The following is a 19,768-nucleotide window of genomic DNA, read 5'->3' on the forward strand; positions in this document are numbered from 1 at the left end:
TCAGGACCTCAATAAAGTTCTTGACTGACTGACTTAAAAAGAATGGTCTGGCAGTTTTGGTCATGGTAGCCTCAGGTGACGCGTCTCGAAGCCCTTGGACTCGGGCGGCATCTTCGGCTTGCCGGAGAGAGTTTTATTTTTCCTGGGTACATGATGCGTTAGAGCGATACGTGACATGTTAGGACCTTTGCATATGCACGTCGTATAGTACAAATTACTGTGGCGGTGAGCAGACAACGAAGCTCAGATGAACACATATCGAGGTGCATTCAGTATTGCTATTGTGTAAGGAAAATTCCAGCTTCCACAATGACGCAAACGACTTATAATAAGATGACGGGGGAAGGAGCGGTGGGATAAGTGAACGTGTCTCCCGTCGGAGGGAATCCTTACGTGCGAGAAGTTGAGGGGGTTAAGGCGGGTGAGGGATTATTTGGATATGGAGGGCTGTGTGCCCTGCTGGTCAGCAGCAATATTGTGAGGGTTCGCATGCAGCACGGCCTTATTCTCTGTTTAACTAGAACGCGCAGTGTTGCGATGGCGCCAGACGTGCCGTAGGCTGGACGACCGTCACTCGAGGGAGACGTGGCGTTAGACATTGTGCTCACGAGAGTGAAAGCACACTCACCGAAAGTCATCAGCCAATAAAACAAACTAGATCGCTTCTACAAAGCTGCCCATAGAAACAGCGTGTAGCCGCCCGGATCATCCCTCCGTAAATGAACTCAGCTCCTTTGGCTTCTTGTTGTCTTTCATTTCTTCATTTCGTTTTTTTTTTATGAGAGGAAGATTAAAACAGCCCGCGGAAAAGAAATGGCGGAAACGGATGACGGTACCTTAAATTCGAGCACTGAGCCGCCTTCGGATTAGCGTCAATCTCGAAGTATAAGCCCCGATACACTCGTAAGCTATGCTTTTCACATTTCAGTGCCACGATATATACGGTTTAACGAGCTCCCGGAAGCGGACACCGATGGGCTTCCTGAAAAAAAAAAAAACTTACTGCTGCCCACCCCTGTAAGGAGCGCCTCGAATTTCGACCGCTCTGTTCTCATTCGAGGGTCTGATTGGACGGACGGACGGACGGACGGACGGACGGACGGACGGACGGACGGACGGACGGACGGACGGACGGACGGACCGACCGACCGACCGACCGACCGACTGACTGACTGACTGACTGATAGACTGACTGACAGACTGACTGACAGACTGATAGATAGACTGACAGACTGATAGATAGACTGATAGGCTGATAGACAGACTGACTGACTGACTGACTGACTGACTGACTGACTGACTGACTGACTGACTGACTGACTGACTGACTGACTGACTGACTGACTGACTGACTGACTGATAGACTGACTGACTGACTGACTGACTGACTGACTGATTGACTGACAGACTGATAGATAGACTGATAGACTGATAGACAGACTGATAGATAGACTGATAGATGGACTGACAGATGGACTGACAGACTGATGGACTGACGGACTGATGGACTGATGGACTGATGGACTGACAGACTGATGGACTGATGGACTGACAGACTGATAGATAGATAGACAGATAGACAGATAGAAGTCACGAAAATCAGTCTTTTTCTGTCATTTGCTTGTATTAATTTTGTCATCTTTGTAACCTTTTCACTTGTATACTTGTTGTAACTTAAATGTAATAATTCTTATTTACGTATATTTATGCACAAATACGTTACTGCACGCGCCTACTTCATGTGTCTTATGTTATTCCTCGTCTGCACATTTATATCTTTTGTCAAATTGTAACTTTGGTGCCCTATAACGGAAAACCATTCCAATATGTTTTTATTCCAATCTCCTAACGTCAAACTTACGTTACCGCCGACGCAAGCATCGGGCAGTGGTTCGCAGGGTTGTTTGAACAGACCAATGGAACGCTCTCCTCGTTTATAGGAGGTCACTTTTGTTTGCTTTAAAAACGAATAACATTGCCTGCACTGAGCGGCTTGTCTTATCTAGTTGGCTGACAACAGGTGAGGAGAACGCTCAATTAGAGAGGGATTCGATGGGGCCGAGGCAGTGCACTGAAAATCGATAACTTGACGAAGAGGGTGGTGCCGGCGTCTGTGATTGGTCCGCTTTCCCTTCCTTAGCTTTAGGTGGCTGGTCGAAAATCGCGGCGGCATGCCACGGAAAGTTAAGAATGCTGCTAAACCGGATCCTCAGCACAGAAGATTTGGCAGAGCGTCTTCTCCTCGCGGCAATCCAAGCACGCGGAAGAGGCAGCCCCGCGTGCTTGGATTGCGGCGAAGAGGAGACGCTTGAGCACCTTCTGCTCCGCTGCCCGGTCTTCGATGTTGAGCGCACTGCGCTCTTTGCATCATACCGTCGTTTGGGACTGCCCTGTGACTCGGAGGTAGCACTTCTCTTTCCGGCAGCCCACCCTTCCATTGTCAAGAAAGTGCTTCCTGCCCTACTTGACTTTTGTTCTGACACGCAGCTGAGAGCGCGGCTGCAAGCCCCGCATTGCTTCTTCAACCTTCTTGTTATTTTTTTTCCGCCCTCCTTTCCTTCTCTCCCTCATCTTTTTCTCCCCACTCCCCTTTCCCTGTGCAGTGCTGTTGAGGTGTCCTCCTCTGAGAGACAGTTACGGCACTGCACTTCTCTCTTCCTCTCCTTCAAAAATCACTACCCACACACACAGAGTGAGGTCGTAAACGTGCCGAAAGCGCCCGAAAACGTTACACGGCCACACAAGAAGTTTTATTGTGCGCAAATAAACCCGTGCTCTCCGGCAGATGCGAGTAGCCAGTGCTTGAGCGATCGGCGGCAGCCGTCTTTTATTCCTTTCGGAACGGGGCAACCTGCGCCTGACATGACATGACAAGAACTTTATTTGAGTCCTGAGGGACTGAGACCTCGGGGAGCCAAACCGAAGGCTCCCGAAGATCAAGTCGGTGGCTCCGCCCACGATGGAACCGGGAGATCAAGTCCCGCGGCAATGTCGTGGGCCCTCTGGACAGCCTGGAGTTGAATATTGAGATTGCTGCTCATGAGAGAGTCCTGCCATTGTTCTTTCGTGATGGGTGGAGAGGCGTTAAGGGCTGGGCACAGCCAGAGCATGTGGTCAAAGGAGCATGAGTCATGACCACATTTGGGGCACGACTGTGAGTGTTCAGGATCTATCCTGTGAAGAGACCGAGGAGTGGGATATGTACGGGTTTGCAGGAGTCTTAGTGTGGTAGCCTGAGGTTTATTCAATTTGGGGTGAGGGGGTGGAAATGTCCTCCTGCCTAGTCGATAATGAGAAACAATTTCGTGGAATGTACTTAATGGATCTTTGTGGATGTTGACCTCGTTCCAAGCCTGGCTACCCGCGACAGCGCGGTGCGTGAAATCGCGCGCTCTCCGGTGGGCCTGCTCGTTAGGATTACATCCAAGCGGGTTAATGGAGCTGTCTAGATGGGCTGGGAACCACGAGATTTGGTATCCTCCTTCGGTACTCTCCCTAGTCCTTCGTAGTGCTTTGATCACAATACTGTACGCCTGTTCAGATATGAGGGCGGACGAGAACGATCTAACCGCGGTGCGCGAGTCAGAGAAGATGATAGCGGGAACTTTTGAGCTGTGAAAAGCCAGAGCGATCGCCGCTTCCTCCGCCACATGGGCAAACTTAGTATAAACAGAGGCTGCATTGACCAGGTTGCCCCCCACGTCTACCACCGTGACAGCGAACTTGTCCCCACTGTCATATCTGGCAGCATCGACAAAGAGGGCATCTAGCTTCTGCTGATTGATCCTTTTAAGGATCGACTTGGCTCTCGCGAATCTTCTGCCTTGGTTATGCACTGGGTGGATGTTTCGCGGGACGGGGTCAACCATGATGTGAGCTCTGGTTTCCCGGGTCAAGCTAACTTTGGTCGCCGGTTCATGTCTGGGTTGGATTCCTGCTTCTTCTAAAATCTTAATCCCTGGCTTAGTGGATGAAAGTCTCATTATCTGAGCCGCTGTGTGAGCTTCTATTAGCTCATCGATGGTGTTATGGAGTCCTAGCTCCAGCAGCTTCTCAGTGCTTGTGGACTGCGGAAGGCCGAGCACGCGCTTGAGGCCGGTTCTGATTAGGGAGTCGAGCTTGGCCTTTTCCGCTTTACCCCAATTAAGGTACGGCGCGATGTAGGTGACATGACTCAGGAAGAATGCCTGATAAGCTCTGAGCAAATTATCCTCTTTAAGACCGCCTCTTCGATTTGAGACGCGGGCTACAAGTCTTAGGACATTACTAGCCTGTCCAGTGAGCCTGTTGAGGGCCGTCGAGTTACAGCCCTTGGCATCGATGAGGAGACCTAGTATCTTGACCGAGTCCTTCCTCGGTATGGGATGCCCATTTTTAGCTCGAATTTCTACCGGCAGAGTTTCCAGAGGCGCAAGATTTCTCACCCCCTGTCTGGACTGGCGGTATAACAGTAGCTCTGATTTAGCGGGGGAGAGTTCAAGGCCTGTGTTTGAAAGAAAATCTTCGGTAGCCTCCAACGCGCTTTGTAACGACTGTTCGAGCATGGCTAGCGATCCGCCCGGCGCCCAGATCGTAATATCGTCCGCATAAATGGCGTGACCCACGTTCGGAATTGCAGCGAGGCGAGTGGAGAGTTTGTGCATGGCTATATTAAATAAGAGTGGGGAGAGGACTGAGCCCTGCGGGGTGCCGCAGGTGCCTAGTTCGTAGGGTCCTCCCGTGACCATGCCTAGTCGAAGGTGTGCCTTGCGATCAGCGAGGAAGGATCTGGTGTAATCATGAAACCGCTGGCCCAGGTTGAGAGACGAAATCTCTGTCAGGATGTGTTTATGCGCGACCCTGTCGAAAGCCTTGGAGAGGTCCAGTGCGAGGATCCCTCTCACGTCGCGAGTAGGGTTATTAAAGATTGCTTTCTTAAGCAAAAGCATAGCGTCCTGCGTGGACAACGCCTGTCTAAAGCCGATTAGATTGTGTCTAAATAGCTCCTTGTTTTCAATATGTTCAGTGATCCTGTTATGTATCGCGTGCTCCGCAACCTTGGCGATGCATGATGTAAGGGAAATAGGCCGCAGATTATTTATATGTGGAGGTTTTCCTGGTTTGGGTATGAGTACCACTTTTGCGGTACGCCAGTCTATCGGGACCTGTCCACTTTTCCATACCTGATTTATTTTGGCCGTGACTATCTCGATTGCCCTATCGTCTAGGTTCCTAAGGAGTTTGTTAGTGATTCCATCTGGTCCCGGGGCTGATCTGCCATTTAGATTGAAGAGAACGTGTCTGATCTCTGACACGGCGAAAGGTTCGTCTAGATCAGGTGCCGACAATCCCATGTAGTTCAAACGCTCTACTGGGCGATCCGCGTCTTCGGCGAGGGGGAGATAAGTACGTGCTAAGTTGTTGGCTAATTCCCTGTCGGTGAGACCGATTGCGGTTTGCTTTTTAATGAGCCTATCCGTTGCAAGGCTAAGAGTGTCCTTAGATTGTTTATCGTTGAGGAGACTTTTAAGTAAGCTCCATTTGCTACCTCTTCGCATACGCCCGTCCGTTTCGGTACACGTCTCATCCCATTGCTGCCGGGCGAGCTGGGCCGAATAGGTTTCAATCTCCTTGTTAAGAAGCGCGATTTTCGATCTGAGTCTACGATTAAGCTTTTGGGTCTTCCACCTGGCTGAGAGGGCGTGTTTAGCCTCCAGAAGGTGAGCAAGTCTCGAGTCCATTTTAGGAACTTCAACATCCGTAATGATTTCTTTGGTTGCTCCTTTAACCGCCTTGTTCAGATTATCTAGCAGATCTGCATAAGTTTCGTCTGGCGGGACTGTTTCATTTCGGATTTTTCGAAACAGGTCCCAGTCCACATACTCATATCTCGCGGGTGGTCTGGGTTTGACACGCAACATAATTTCAAGTATGTAATGGTCACTGCCTAGCCCTTCCTGGAGGTTGTCCCACGTGCCTTCGATACCTCGGAGGAAGGTGAGATCGGGAGTCGTATCTCGACTGACCGAATTACCGGATCTGGTGGGGAGCCTCGGGTCTGTGACGAGTATTAAGCCGAGCTCTGCAGCGTTGAAGGCCAAGTTTGTCCCTTTTGCACTTTTGTAACTGTACCCCCATTCCGTATTGGGTGCGTTAAAGTCACCCGCGACAACGAGAGGCGCGTTTCTCGCCGCCCTAGACGTGGTGCCTAGTAATGCTTTAAAGTCTCTTTTCCTATCCGATGGTGCGCTGTACACGTTGAGGATGAAAATATTAGAATTGATTGTTCTGTTGCGTACGATCTCTATTAACTGGGCCTCGAGGCCCGCTTTGTACGCGCGGACCTCGTGCTCAACGAACGAGATGTTTTTTCTGATTAGGGTAGCGATACCTCTGCCCTTTTCTCTCCTGTACGCTACCGTGCGGTACCCCGAGAGGGAAATTTCAGCTGTACATAGCGTTTCCTGTAACAATATAACTTGCGGCTTGTCCGCAATAGACCTGATAAACTGTCCTAGTGGGGCCTTGCGCCTCTGGAAACTTGCGCAGTTCCACTGCCAGATTTTCAGATTCGTGCTGTTTGCGTTCGCCATTTTGCCTACTGAGTATGATGAATTAGCCCTTTAGCCCCACTTTCGGGATTCGGGTTTGCCTGATTTTGCACTGTCGACACCGTAAGCCTGCCTTTGGCTTGGACCTTGGGTCTCTCTAGTTGAGTTAATCTCGTCTCCATCCCGGAGAGCATTTCCATCATGCGTCCTAGGGTCTTTTCTATGGCAGCTAGCCTGCCTCTGCTGTTTATTTTGGCAGGAGGATCGGCGGCGGTAGCTATGGCTTCGCTCGGCTCAGCCATCTCATCCTCCTCTTCTGACTCGCTGACCGGGTCTGGGTTGGGAGCTTTACGCTTGGATTTACCAGCAAGTGGGCCTAGATCTTTAATTTTATCCTCATCGTGGTTCGAGATTTGCCCTCTAATGCTATTTAGGGCTTCTTTAAGCTCTGCAAGTTCGCGCCTGAGCTGTTGATTTTCCGCCTCAAGTGATTGGATTCGCGGATCATTCACTTGCTCTGACTGTGCCTCACCGCTTGCTCTTTTGGCCGTCGTAGTCTTCTTTCCCATCGACGGTGCTGTGCCGGAGCCCTTGACCTTGTCGGCCCACGTGGCCCGTTTCGCGGGCTGGGAGCGAGACCGGGACCGGGATCTCGACCTGGATGCGCTGGAGTTCCCGGCTTTCCCTGAGCCGGTTCGCCTCCTGGAGCGAGAGCGCCCCCTCGATTGTGAGCGGGATTGCAGGTTGGAGCCACCATATGCTGCCGCAGGTGTCGCCGAGTTCTTTGCGTAGGAGATGCTGATGTCATCGCCGCTGGCCATCTGTGCTTTTCGCAACATTTGTCGTCGCCTTCGACGCCGACGCCTAACGATGTATGGGATCTGGTAGCGTTGTTTGCATGTTCTATCCCCGGTGATATGGGGGCCGCCGCATGCTTCACATTTGGGTGTGCATTGGTGTTCCTCCTCTTGTGACTCTGATGACTTCATTTTCCCACAGCCGTGGCATTTCTTCTTTTCCTCTTCGCTACTGGGGCACACGTCGGCTCGGTGACCCACGTGGCCACACGCGTAGCATACATCCATCTGCCGTTTGTACAGAAAGCATGGAACGAGGGCGGCTCCACACATGACCGTGTTGGGCACTCGCATGCCGTCGAACAGTATAACAACTACTTGTGTGTTCTTAATTCTTCTGACTTCCAACGCCGTAGGGTTTCTTGGGTTCAGAATCATCCTCCTAAGGGCTCCTTCGTCAAATGAAGGGTCGATGTTTCTTATTACACCTTTGCACGTGTCATCAGGGGCAGAAATGTAGGCTGACACCTCAAAGGCTCCGAGCTTGGTATGTATCTTGCTGATTCTAGCATACGCCTTCGCGTTTTGATCGTGAGGGGTAGAGATAACCAAAATGTTCTGCATCTTGTTTGGGCACACGGTGTCCTCGGCAGTCTGCTGTTCCGTCAAGGCCGCCGCCATGGCCAGGGCTTGGGCGAGGAGTATGATATCCGTTTTGGAAACGTCAAGGCCTCCTTTGGGGCGCACGATGATCTTGATTTGGTCCTTGGGTAATTTCGGTAGCCTCGAGGCTGCCGTTACCTGCTTCATGAACCTTTTGGCCGGCGAGTTGGCCGTGCGGCTGCCAGCCGGCATATTCTTGGTGACACGTTGCCCGCCATATGACGGCGTACTCGTTGGTTGTTTTCGTTTGCTGCCGAGGGCGGTCGTCCATCCCGCTTCATCGAGCTCCTCCGGGGCGATATCCATCCCCTCGACGAGTATGGTCCCGGGCATGGTTTCTGTTGGTCAGTAGTTCGCTTGGAACGCCGGTCGCCCGCGCCGGCGGGGGGTTAGGCCTACGCCTTCTCGCGCTGCCGCGCCTAAGTAGGCGTAGCCCGTTAGGCTTGGCGCTCTCGCGGCGTGGTCAGAGATTCGAGGAGTCACAAAATGGTGAAAAGTCCACCCACCGATAAGAGTCCACTGTCTGCGGAATCCTCGGAACTTGCCGCTTCATAAAAGGTATAGTTTCCGTGGGTCGGCTTCGCAAAACAGCCGAAAACCTTGGAAAAAGGGAGCCGATGTGGGCACGTCCGCACTACTCTGCGACTGTTCTGTTCTGTTCGGCATATTAATGCTACTTTAACGCGTACACATCACTTTGACGCGGTGAGTTTTCGCGCTTTTGTGGCGTCGCGTGACAGGCAGGTGAAGTGGGTGCAGCCCTAAATATTTTGACCAATAGCCGAAGTCTCATGGCGAAAAGGCGCCAAATAAGAAATAACAAATTTTCTTTTGCTCGACCCAATCATGCATAATCAGTGTGTACACGTCGCATCGGATGGGGAGCTATCACGGTTCTCGCGACTTCGCGTGACAGACCGACGAACTTGGAGTTGTTCAAAAAGTATTTGACCGATCCCGGAGGGCTGACTGCAGAATTAGAATAGAAAAGTTTGGTATAGCTTTACGTTATAGCGCCCCTGATCATTGTGTCATCTTGGTGGTGAACTTGGGTTTCCAGAGGGCAGGCGCCCACGAAGGCATTTTTTTTTTTACTTTTCACCGGTCCCCTAGGCACCTGCGTAATTTTTTCCCCCTTGGTTGCCTGAAATAATCTTCAAGCATCAAACTTCGAAACTGAGAGGCGTGCTTCCAACCTCGGAGGTCATGCGGCGAGACTCCAGGACCACAGGCAGGCACGTACCCAGGGGGGGGCCCGGGGGGGCCCGGGCCCCCCCCGAAATCATGTGGCATACCCCCCCCCCCCCCCCTCCCCGCGCCCACGCCACCACTTCTCACACATTCCTAAAGCGCCGCCAGATTAATGTTGAGACTTGGCAGCTGTTCATCGGTCAGCCTTATGCTGCCTTTTTCACTCCTTTTAGATGGCGGTAGTTATCGGCATTTCTTTTAATGTGAAGGACAGTTTTCTCATAGATTCCGCACCCGCGCGATTAACTCGCGATGCGTTCAGTTGTCACCATCTATTCAACCGTCACGCGCATAGCTGTTGCTTTTGTTAGTTCAACCTTCTTTGTTTAGGCTGATCCTAGGACCAGGAGAGGGATACGGCTGTCACTCAGCTGGTCTGTACTCTCATGGAACAAGTTGCGGCCGGAGAAAACACCAAGTGCGTTTAACTTTTCCCTTTGCTTCATTATTTCCTTGAGTTACGGCTCACCGCGACGCTGGCAGATGCCCGGAACCATATACACGTGATATGGGTTAGATAAGGTGGGAAATAAAATGATGTGAAAGAGCGTCCATCATGAAACCCTGCAATAACCCTTAAACCCATAAGCAAGATGACTGTCGCCAGTTACCTCGTCTGTTTTTCCTTAATTGTATAGCACTTCTCGTGCAAAATTGGAAACCGGAAACAAAAATCGCAAGGAGTTGAGAAATTAAGCAATATACTAAGGGAGAGAGCCAACGCAACAACCAAACTGCAAGCAAAAGCGAATAATAAAAATGTTAACCGTTGTTTATGAGAATATTTATGGATCAACATCTTTTTATTTAAGAAGGAAGTAGAGAAAACGCCGCCGGAAGTGGAGAATAATTACTTGCTTTGAATGACGCTTCTACAGTTATCGGTCGAACCGCCTCACGTAGCCACTTCTCTGCTGTGCTTATGTGGGTGTTTTTCTAACCTTTCTCGGTGAGCGCAGTACGTCTAGAATCGCAGAGTCCTGCGCTCTACGCGGTTGTATGGGACTGGCGGCTGCACAGCGTTACGCAATTCGCGGAACTGTCAAAACTGATCCACAAGGCGAAAATAACTGATATTCGAAACTACAACACGTGAAAGACTGAAGAAGCCGTAAAAAAATGAACGCAGCCTGAAATCAGTAAAAAAGAAACCTGGCATAGGACAAACCATGGTGTATGCACTAAAAGATAAGAGGGATAATATCATAAGCAATCTCGAAGATACAGTAAAAGCAGCGGAAAAATTCTAAGCTGACCTGTATAAAGTACCCAGAGGAGTCACGATACCTCACTTAAAAAGAGTAATGAACAGGATACAGAAACTCTCCTATAACTAGCGATGAGGTCAGAAGGGCGCTGCAAGACATGAAACGATGAAGAGCGGGAGGAGAAGGTGGAATAACAGTCCATTTAATCAAAGATGGAGGAGACATAATGCTTAGAAAACTGGCGGCTCTTTATACGAAGTGTATATCGACTGCAAGGGTCCCATAAAACTGGAAGAATGCAGACATTGTACTACTCCACAAAAAAGGAGACGTTAAAGAATTGAAAAATTATAGGACCATTAGCTTGCTCCCACTATTATATAAGATATTTACCAAAATAATCTCCAATAGAATAAGGGCAACACTGAATTTTGTCAACTAAGGGAACAGGCTGGCTTCAGGAAGAGATACCTTACAATGGATCACATCCATGTCATCAATCACGTTATCGTGAAATCTGCAGAGTACAATAAGCCTCTCTATGTGGCTTATATAGATTACGAAAATGCATTTGATTCAGTAGAGATACCAGCAGTCTAGAGGCACTACGTAATCAAGGACTACAGAACGCTTACGTAAAAAGCTTGAAAAATATTGCTACATGTGTGTGGTATTTGTTTGTTTGAACGAGGTGCGTGGGTGCCATCATTCCAGAAAAGAGGAGGAAGAACGAACTGGGCTCGCGCTGTGAATCTAACCGGTCAGCGCTGCAACCGTTGTTGTAAATATAATCTGTAAATAGTTTCTTCTCTTACTGGCTCGTCCTTCGCGTAAGAATATATACAGAGGTTCTACAGCTACCTTAATTCTACACAAGAAAAGCAGGGAGATACCTATAGAGAAATGGGTCAGACAGGGAGACACAATTTCTCCAAAGCTATTCACTGCGTGCTTAGAAGTCAAGCTATTAAACTGGGAAGGCTTAGGAGTAAAGATCGACGACAAATATCTCAGCAACCTTCGGTTTGCCGATGACATTGTTCCATTCAACAACAATGCAGACGAGTTACAACAAATGATTGGAGACCTTAACAGAGAGAGTGTAAGAGTGGGGTTGAATATTAATATGCAGAAGATGACGATAATCATAAATAGCCGGGCAAAGGAACAAGAGATCAGGATCGCCAGTCGGCCACTAGAGACTGTGAAGGAGTACGTTTACCTAGGTCAATTAATCACAGGGAACCCTGATCATGAAAAGGAAATTCACAGAAGAATAAAAATAGGTTGGATCGCATACGGCAGACATTGCCAGCTCCTGACTGGAAGCTTACCATTATTAATGAAAGGTAAGGTGTGCAATCAGTGCATTTTGCCAGTGCTGACATATGGGGCAGAGACTTGAGAATGAGTTAAGGACCGCGCAAAGAGCGATCGAACGAAGATTGCTAGGCATAACGTTAAGAGAGGGAAAGAGAGCGGTTTGGATCAGAGAGCGAACGGGTGTACCCGATATTCTAATTGACATCAAGAGGACAAAATGTAGCTGGGCAGGTCATGTAATGCGCCGGTTAGATAACCCTTGGACCATTAGTGTTACAGAATGGGTACCAAGAGAAGGAAAACGCAATCGAGGACGACAAAGCACTAAGTGGAGCGATGAAATTAGGAAATTCGCGGGCGCTAGTTGGAATCGGTTGGCACAGGACAGGGGTAAATGGAGATCGCAGGGAGAGGCCTTCGTCCTGCAGTAAACCTAAAACATGATGATGATGATGATGATGATGATGGTGATGATGATGATGATGATGGAGGTGGTGGTGGGCCCCCCCCGAAAAAAAATCCTGGGTACGTGCCTGACCACAGGCATTTACATTGATCATGTAAATTATCTAAACGTCGGCATGTACAGTAAGCTACGAAAAAAAAAGACCGAGGCATGATCATGCTGGTAAATGATGTAGCACTAGGTGGCCTAAAAAACATGGTGCATATGAGGTGTTTGCGGTCCTGTAATTGCTTACGGCGCATGTAAACCGCGAAAGCATCCCCTTCAAGGCTTGTGCCTTTTCTTACGAGGAAGCGGTCGCTGGAGCGTGGATTCGGACACCACCTATTGTACGTTACGCGTTACTGGTAGCCTTGCGTGAAAACTTATTCGGTCACATACAACTGAGCCGCGTGCTGATGACATACTGTATACCACATTTATTCGAATATAGGTCGACCATTCCTTTTCCGGAAATGTTGCCTACAAATGAGCTATCAACCTATATTCGTCATCAAAGAATGTCGACCTGTATTCGTGAACAAAGCTAGCAAAAGCATGGTGCTAACGGAGTTCCCCCGTCGAAGACACCTTAGCGCTAGTCGGGAGGTTGCTCAGACTGGTTGTAAGAGACTCTGAATATCCAGTGCGCTCAACGGCACCGAGAATTTCATTTCTTGGCGAGTTCAATATATAGGTGTTGGCATTTACTCGTGTCCGACCTATATTCGAGTAAATACGGTACATTTGCAACAATATCTGCATCATATCATAGAGCTGCTCGTGGAATTTCTAGAAATCTCGTAAAGAATGCCACTACATAAGTGTACGCATTTGGACTGGTATGTTCATGACTTGAGCATAAATCTTGCAAAAGGACCCGACGTAAGGAAAGGACAGATGTCTGTACTACCCTTACGTCGGGTTATTTCGCATTGTTTCCTCTCAAATGCCATTGTCTTCCGCTCGCTACAAATATAGCATTATATACTTGAGAGTTATATGCGGTCAATAAACGAGTTATTATGTTGTTCGCTTACATGTGTCCTTGCAAGAACGTTAGTTAAGGAGAGGCGGAAAGTGAGCCTCCAATACCGGTCCAGCCATATTTATAAGAAAAACGCCACGACGCCAAAAGCAATCGAATCATTGGCCATCATGTACTGATTGAAATAGCACGCCGTGAATATCGCACAAGAAAATTAATTTACACGAAAAATCATCGCGTATAAGGTACCCATGCAATATGCCTTAAACACGAATTTGTTGGAGTTGTCTTTTCCGTTTTTTTACTACTTGAGTTGTAAACATCCCTGCCTGCGTTGTCTGCGCCCTTGTTTTTCTGCGCAAGAGTTATTGAAAATATAAGTGTTCAACCCCAATGTTAGCCCAGCCCCTGGCAATGCTCACAGGATGTTTTCTTCAAACTGCTCGCTCCGCGAAAGCTTGAGGAGTAAAAAAATTTAAAGAAGACATGGGTATCTGAGCCGGCACCACCCAGAATTGCCGGCTTCCCGCTGCCCGTTTAAGCAAACTAAAAAAAAAAAACGCCCACGGGTGCGTGCGTTCTTCACTGCGACCGAGCAGCGACGCGACGCGGCGGTGACCAAGAAGCGCTGCGCGCTGGACGTGAAATGGAATGCTGCAAAACGTAGGCACCGATGTCTCGCTTTTTTTTTTCTTCAAGTTATTAAGGCGCCCCGGGGACTGTAGTTCCGTTTTGCCAGCACCGCTGATCAATGTGTTTGCGTCGAACATCGACTCGATCCAGCACCCGCGTCTTGGCTAGAATACCACGTTTCGTAACACTGTAAAGATACAGAAGTTTTTTTCTTCCTTCGATGTATACATTCGACAAAGCAGTCTGTTCAAAGAGGGAGCATGCGGATGTTTTACACTTCGACGATGCCGAACACGTGACAAGGGCGAGCTGTGCAGACACAGAATGGCGTGGTCAGACACCTGGAGTCAAGAGCGTGTATTTACGGTCAAAAGCAATACCGCACCAAACATGAATGTTGATACTGGTGCTACAAAAACATTGCCGCGTTCACGCCATACGTGCGGATGCAACACACACACACACACAAATACACGCGCACGCGCACGCATGCACGCACACACACACACACAAACACAAACACACACACACACACGCACACACGCACACACACACGCACGCACACGCACACACGCACGCACGCACGCGCACATGCACTCACACACATATAATTCCTTGCGCATTGTTAGCGTAGGACTTCATAGATGGAAAACCTCTATCACGCTGTGAAGCACTGCTTCTCACTATTTCACTATTTTTCTCCCTGCCTGAAATTGGAATGGCTGACAGACCTACACGCGATCTCTGCGACTGCGAGGAAAACATTGATCACCTATTGTGCTACTGTCCTCAGTTTGAAGCCCAAAGACAATCAATAATCAACGCTTTCAGGAAACTAGATGATCGTCTTCTGAGGGAACATACAATATTAGAACACTTTCCCCGTCGATCATCGGCTCAGTAGGTACTAAAGGCACTTTTGTGCTTTCTGAGAACGTCTGGCTTGTGCGAGCGGCTTTGACTCTGTATTGCTGTGCGTGCACGACTCTCTACCCCATCTCGCTCTTTCTCTCCCTTCTTTCTATTCCCATTCTCCCTTACCCCAAAGCAGGATAGCCAAGCGGGCTCTTGACTGGTTAACATCCCTGCTCTCTCGCTCTCTCTCTCTCTCTGCCTCACTTCTATCGCGCCTGAATTCCGTCTGTTGCGTAAGGAAAGTTGGAAGCCACTTTTGGGTGCTTTACTTGTATGACGAAGTACGTTCAGCAGTACATAAAAATAAAATAAAAGAGAACGAAAGATAGAATGAAGAAAGGAAATAAAGAGAGGACAGTAGACTGAGGAAGCCAGATGCCTCGAGCGATTCTGCTTGAGAGAGATGAAGGGGAAAAAAAACACATTTCTCACAAGGCTGGCCAGAGACAACACAATTTCTGGCTTGTTACTCCCTCTCCCCCCCATACCCACTTCTATTCTGGGTGATTTCTTATCGACAGCGTGTTCTTTCTTATGTTATTTTTTTATTGACTTAATCGCATCTAAAATATTTCGTTATTAATTGGTAACCTCAGTTCGGCGGACGATATGTGGATGATAGCCGTTGCAGACAGCTCATTTGTCAACTAAAATTGGTTAAGTAATTTTTCCTTTATGTTGCTAGAGTCAAGGCCCATGTGTTGCAATGTAGGTATTGCAGGTGGTCGCCGCGGGAGGTTAAATCGATTTACGCGATTACAAAAAAAAAAGTAGTCCTAATTCCAAAACCGGGGAAAAAGCTCAGTCTCGAAAACCTCAGACCAATATCCCTCACGTCAGGCGTCGGGAAACTCATGGAACACGTGATACAATCTAGAATCAGCAGATACTTGGAAGACCAAGACATATACCCTGACACAATGATAGGCTTCAGAGCACACCTATCTGCGTGCGATGTCATGCTACAGCTTAAAGAGCAAATTTTCGACCACAAAACGAAGGACACGAAAGCCATCGTTGGCTTAGACGTGTCCAAAGCATTTGACAACGTAGACCACAAGGCAATCTTAGAACAATTGAATAGCCTGAACGTAGGGAGACGTACCTACGAGTATATAAAGGACGTTCTGACTGACAGAACAGTAACGGTCAGTCTAGGGGGTAACGAGGAGAAAGGGATAGAGCTCAGTAATAGGGGACACCGCAGGGCTCTGTGCTCTCACCCACTCTCTTTAACATAGTAATGATTGAACTCCCGCACAAACTTAAGGATTTACAGGGGCTAGAACATACGATCTATGCGGACGACATCACCCTATGGATAAATAGAGGCAGTGACGCCCACATAGAAGAAACGCTGCAAAAGGCCATCAATATAATTGAAGAGCACTTAGAAAAAGCCGGACTTAAATGTTCAGCTACGAAGTCGGAGGCTCTCTTCATCAGTCCACAGAAAATGCGAAAAAAAATCCCTAACCACGGAATAAAACTCACTGTTAATGGGGACGCGATTCCAAACGTAAAAGCTATACGAGTGCTAGGCATGCACATTCAGGACAATGAAAGAAATACGGAAACGATTAGAAAGCTTGAAATGAGCGTAAGCCAAACATGCCGACCCCTCCGAAGAATCGCCAACAAGAAGGCAGGCATGAGGGAGGCTAAGCTATTAAGGATGATACAGTCCTTCGCGATCAGCAAGATCACATACGCAACACCGTACCTTAAACTAACAAGGGCCGAGAAAAACAGAATAGAAATCCTCATTAGGAAAGGAGTTAAAACAGCCCTAAACCTGCCACCATGCACATCTACGCAGAGGATACTAAACATGGGCATTTCAAACACCCTGGAAGAGTTGATCGAAGCCACACTAGTCTCCCAGCAACAGAGACTAATGCGAAGCAGAGGTGATCTGAGAATTCTAGAGAAACTAGGATACAAAACTAACAACAAAGTAAGAAACACGGGAGCCATCCCGTCACAAATCAGAGACAGGATACGCATACCACCACTCCCGAAGAATATGCATCCCAGTCACCACCAGGACAGGAAGAAAGACAGGGTTAAAGCGTTACAAAAATCACTAGATAAAAAGCAAGGGGTGTTCTACACGGATGCAGCAGAATATGAAAGCAGACCAGGTTTTGTCTCAGTGACGACACAGTCTAACGGTGAGAACTCAAAGAGCTGCAGTACCCCGCAAAACAGAGTGGAGGTTGCAGAGGAGGTGGCCATAGCCCTAGCTTTGACTCAAAAAGGGGTGAAAATCATAGTGTCAGATTCCAAAACAGCTATCAGGAATTATACCGCAGGGAGAATCTCCAAAGAGGCGCTCAACATATTGGAGAAAGGACCAATTCCAGAAGAATTAGTGAACCTTATATGGACTCCTGCCCACGAAGGCTTGCCCGGCAACGAGAAAGCGCACGCATTGGCCCGATAGCTTATTTACCGGTACACCAATGCAGCCTCTACAGCCAGGGAGCCCCTACAAAAAGAAGGAGGTATAAACACTTACAGCGAAATTCTCGATTATTATAGAATGGGAAGGAAAACACTGCCAGAGGCGCATAAGAAACTAAGTAAGCAAGAAGAGATAACATGGAGGCAACTCCAAGCGGGGGTGATCTGCAACCCCTACATTCTGAAGAGATGGCACGATAGCATTGAGGACATGAATTGCAAACACTGCGGGGCAAAGGCGGACATGATCCACATACTATGGACATGTCCTAGATACAATAAACCAGATAGGGATAGACAATCCTGGGAAACTTTAATGACCAGCTCGAAGGAAGATGACCAAAGAGAAGTCATCCGCATGGCCCTGGACACCGCTGAGCTCCAAGGAGCATCAGCCAGCTGAAAGGGGAGGAGTAAGCCGAAGAGACAGGAAGACTTTTGACTCCTCGGGGCTTTTTTTGCGGGTGCAAATAAACGTTATTTCTCTCTCTCTCTCTCTAGATGTGTGCGAATATTCCAAGTTTTCGAAGAACGAATCGACTAGTGTCCTATTCGATTGGCTCTTCGAATCGAATAGTCAATATTCGTAATTGCGAATGTCCTTATAATGCTTTTTGAATATTTCAGAAAGCAAAATACGCCCAAATGAGCACGAAACTGGAGCAATGGAACGGTAAATTTTTGTACCCGTGGCCTTAGTATAAAGATAAAACATGAGAACTTGCGCAGTGGAGGAGGCTACGTCACTTACGTAGCCTTACTTCACATGCTGTACAGCGATCATTCTCACTCTTTAAGAGCCCTGTACATGCGAAGAAACTACTTGTTTGCTCCTTATGCTCCATTCATGCTTTAAAAAAAATGCTTCATATCGCACTATGTAATGACAGAAACGCGCTTACTTCAATAATACTGGTATGTAATGATCATTTTATATTAACTTTAACAACGGCTATTCATTATTCGGAAACTACTACTGAATATTCAATTATAGTACTATTCGATTCATTTTCTATTCGGTCTTAAACATCACTATTCGCACATCCCTACAAAAGAGCCAGCAGTAGTGGTACATCGTGACCGACAATTGACCCACTTTTCTATACGCTTCGATTCCGAAACTGAGCGCACAAACCGCGCCTTAAGCGCTGTCCACGTGACTGTTAACGCACCGCTCGGTTCCTTTATGCCAGTGGTTCGACCACCCGCACGGGCGCCTTACCTCGCGAAGCGCATCGGTCGGTGACAGATAAACGCCTGTGGTACGAGCGCGCGAAGACGTATTTGATTTCTCAGGAAGACATAACAATGTATGCATTGTAGTGAGCTTCTTTGCGCCACGACAACCTAAAACATCACGTGTACAGTGCGTCCGGTGTTCTTCCTTGCACCCAGTTTTGACGGGCCTGGGATCCTGTCTATTCGTGTTCCTTGGTCCATTTTGTAAGAACGAGAAGAAAGGGGGTTAACCAAGGGGCCCGATTTTTTAAAAATCATATCATGAGAAGCCAACAAACAAGGACACCAAGGAAAACATAGGGCAAATTAATTGTGCTTACTAATTGAATAGAAGAAAATTATAAGTTAATGGCAACAAAAGGGGATGAAAAAACAACTGGCCGTATAGGTGAGGAACGGTCCCACGTCTTCGCATTACGCGTTGTTTGTTGGCTTCTCATGCTATGGTCCATTATGTGTTGTTCAAATAAGTTCCTTGAGTGCACCGACGATCAAACGTACTGCTTACCAGGTACTTTTTAGTTTACGCGCTTTATTTTTCTTTGCACTCTTGTGCCTTTCTTGCGCAATTTTAGCATAATGTTACGCGTAATTCACAAGTGCGTGCGTCTTTGTTTAGGCGTCAGTCCACACTGGACGGCAGTAGCGTGCATTGAGAAAAGTGCGGTGTGTATACAGACATATGTTTTGTTGGAGCCCTGCTTAACTAAAGATATTCGAGGACGTTCTCAGTGCATGCATGGCTTTGCTTTGGATCTTGGCCTCGGCGAAAGTGTTAGCGCACTTGTAGCGCAACGTGGATGCCTGCACAAGACGTGGTACGCGGTTCCTTTCGCTTCCGCCGCCCCCGGCGCTGCCTCGCTAATCGTGAACTCCGGATCAATGATTGAGCGCAGAAAGCAGCAGCGGAGGGTGTAGGCTTATACGTGTATTTACTTGAGAAGTGTAGCGGCTGGGAACCGCGATTACTAGAGCGTGGCAAGCCAATGCCTTAACAAGCCACTGCGCGGGTCATGCTGCACGCTGCCTTATAACCCGAGTACTGTCGTGGTCACTGAGACACTTGCGTTGCTCGGCCCGGGCAAGTTCATTTACGATTAGCATAAGCAAGACATCTTTTTCAGAAATGCCGTTTCTTTGGCTTCTCGTTAGTAGAGAGGGGTTATGGTGTAAGCTATGGTATATCTGCAAGTGGTTTTTCATCTATAAAAGGAGAGTCAACAGCGGCTGATATCGAGGAAGAACGAGGTCTTCTGGGCGCATGAGTGTACCATGTGGCTCGTTGATTAGACTGCGCTACCTTTGGGTTA

The 19,768-nt window shown here is 48.2% G+C and overlaps 2 protein-coding genes across 3 annotated transcripts in view; one reads left to right on the forward strand and one right to left on the reverse strand.

The window, feature by feature from the left end:
* LOC135898830 (uncharacterized) overlaps positions 1–19,768 on the forward strand; it is a 63,502-nt gene that overhangs the window by 10,205 nt on the left and 33,529 nt on the right. The gene's annotated exons all lie outside the window — the stretch shown is intronic.
* On the reverse strand, positions 2,878–8,629 carry LOC139057812 (uncharacterized). The gene is made up of 2 exons (XM_070536566.1): positions 7,063–8,629; positions 2,878–3,011 (listed from the first exon to the last, which is right to left on the reverse strand). Exons 1-2 carry the CDS (start codon positions 8,321–8,323, stop codon positions 2,974–2,976), a joined length of 1,299 nt encoding a protein of 432 aa, XP_070392667.1. The 5' UTR covers positions 8,324–8,629; the 3' UTR covers positions 2,878–2,973.

This window comes from Dermacentor albipictus, chromosome 3, assembly GCF_038994185.2.
Source record: "Dermacentor albipictus isolate Rhodes 1998 colony chromosome 3, USDA_Dalb.pri_finalv2, whole genome shotgun sequence".
NCBI classification, from domain to species: Eukaryota; Metazoa; Arthropoda; class Arachnida; order Ixodida; family Ixodidae; genus Dermacentor; species Dermacentor albipictus.

Bases quoted from the DNA above. Each gene is read 5' to 3' on its own strand.
- LOC139057812 (XM_070536566.1), bottom strand. From the start codon at position 8,323: ATGCCCGGGACCATACTCGTCGAGGGGATGGATATCGCCCCGGAGGAG. The intron at 3,012-7,062 runs GTGAGGCACAGT...ATTCAACTCCAG, and splicing joins GACGGCCAAAAGAGCAAGCG to GCTGTCCAGAGGGCCCACGA.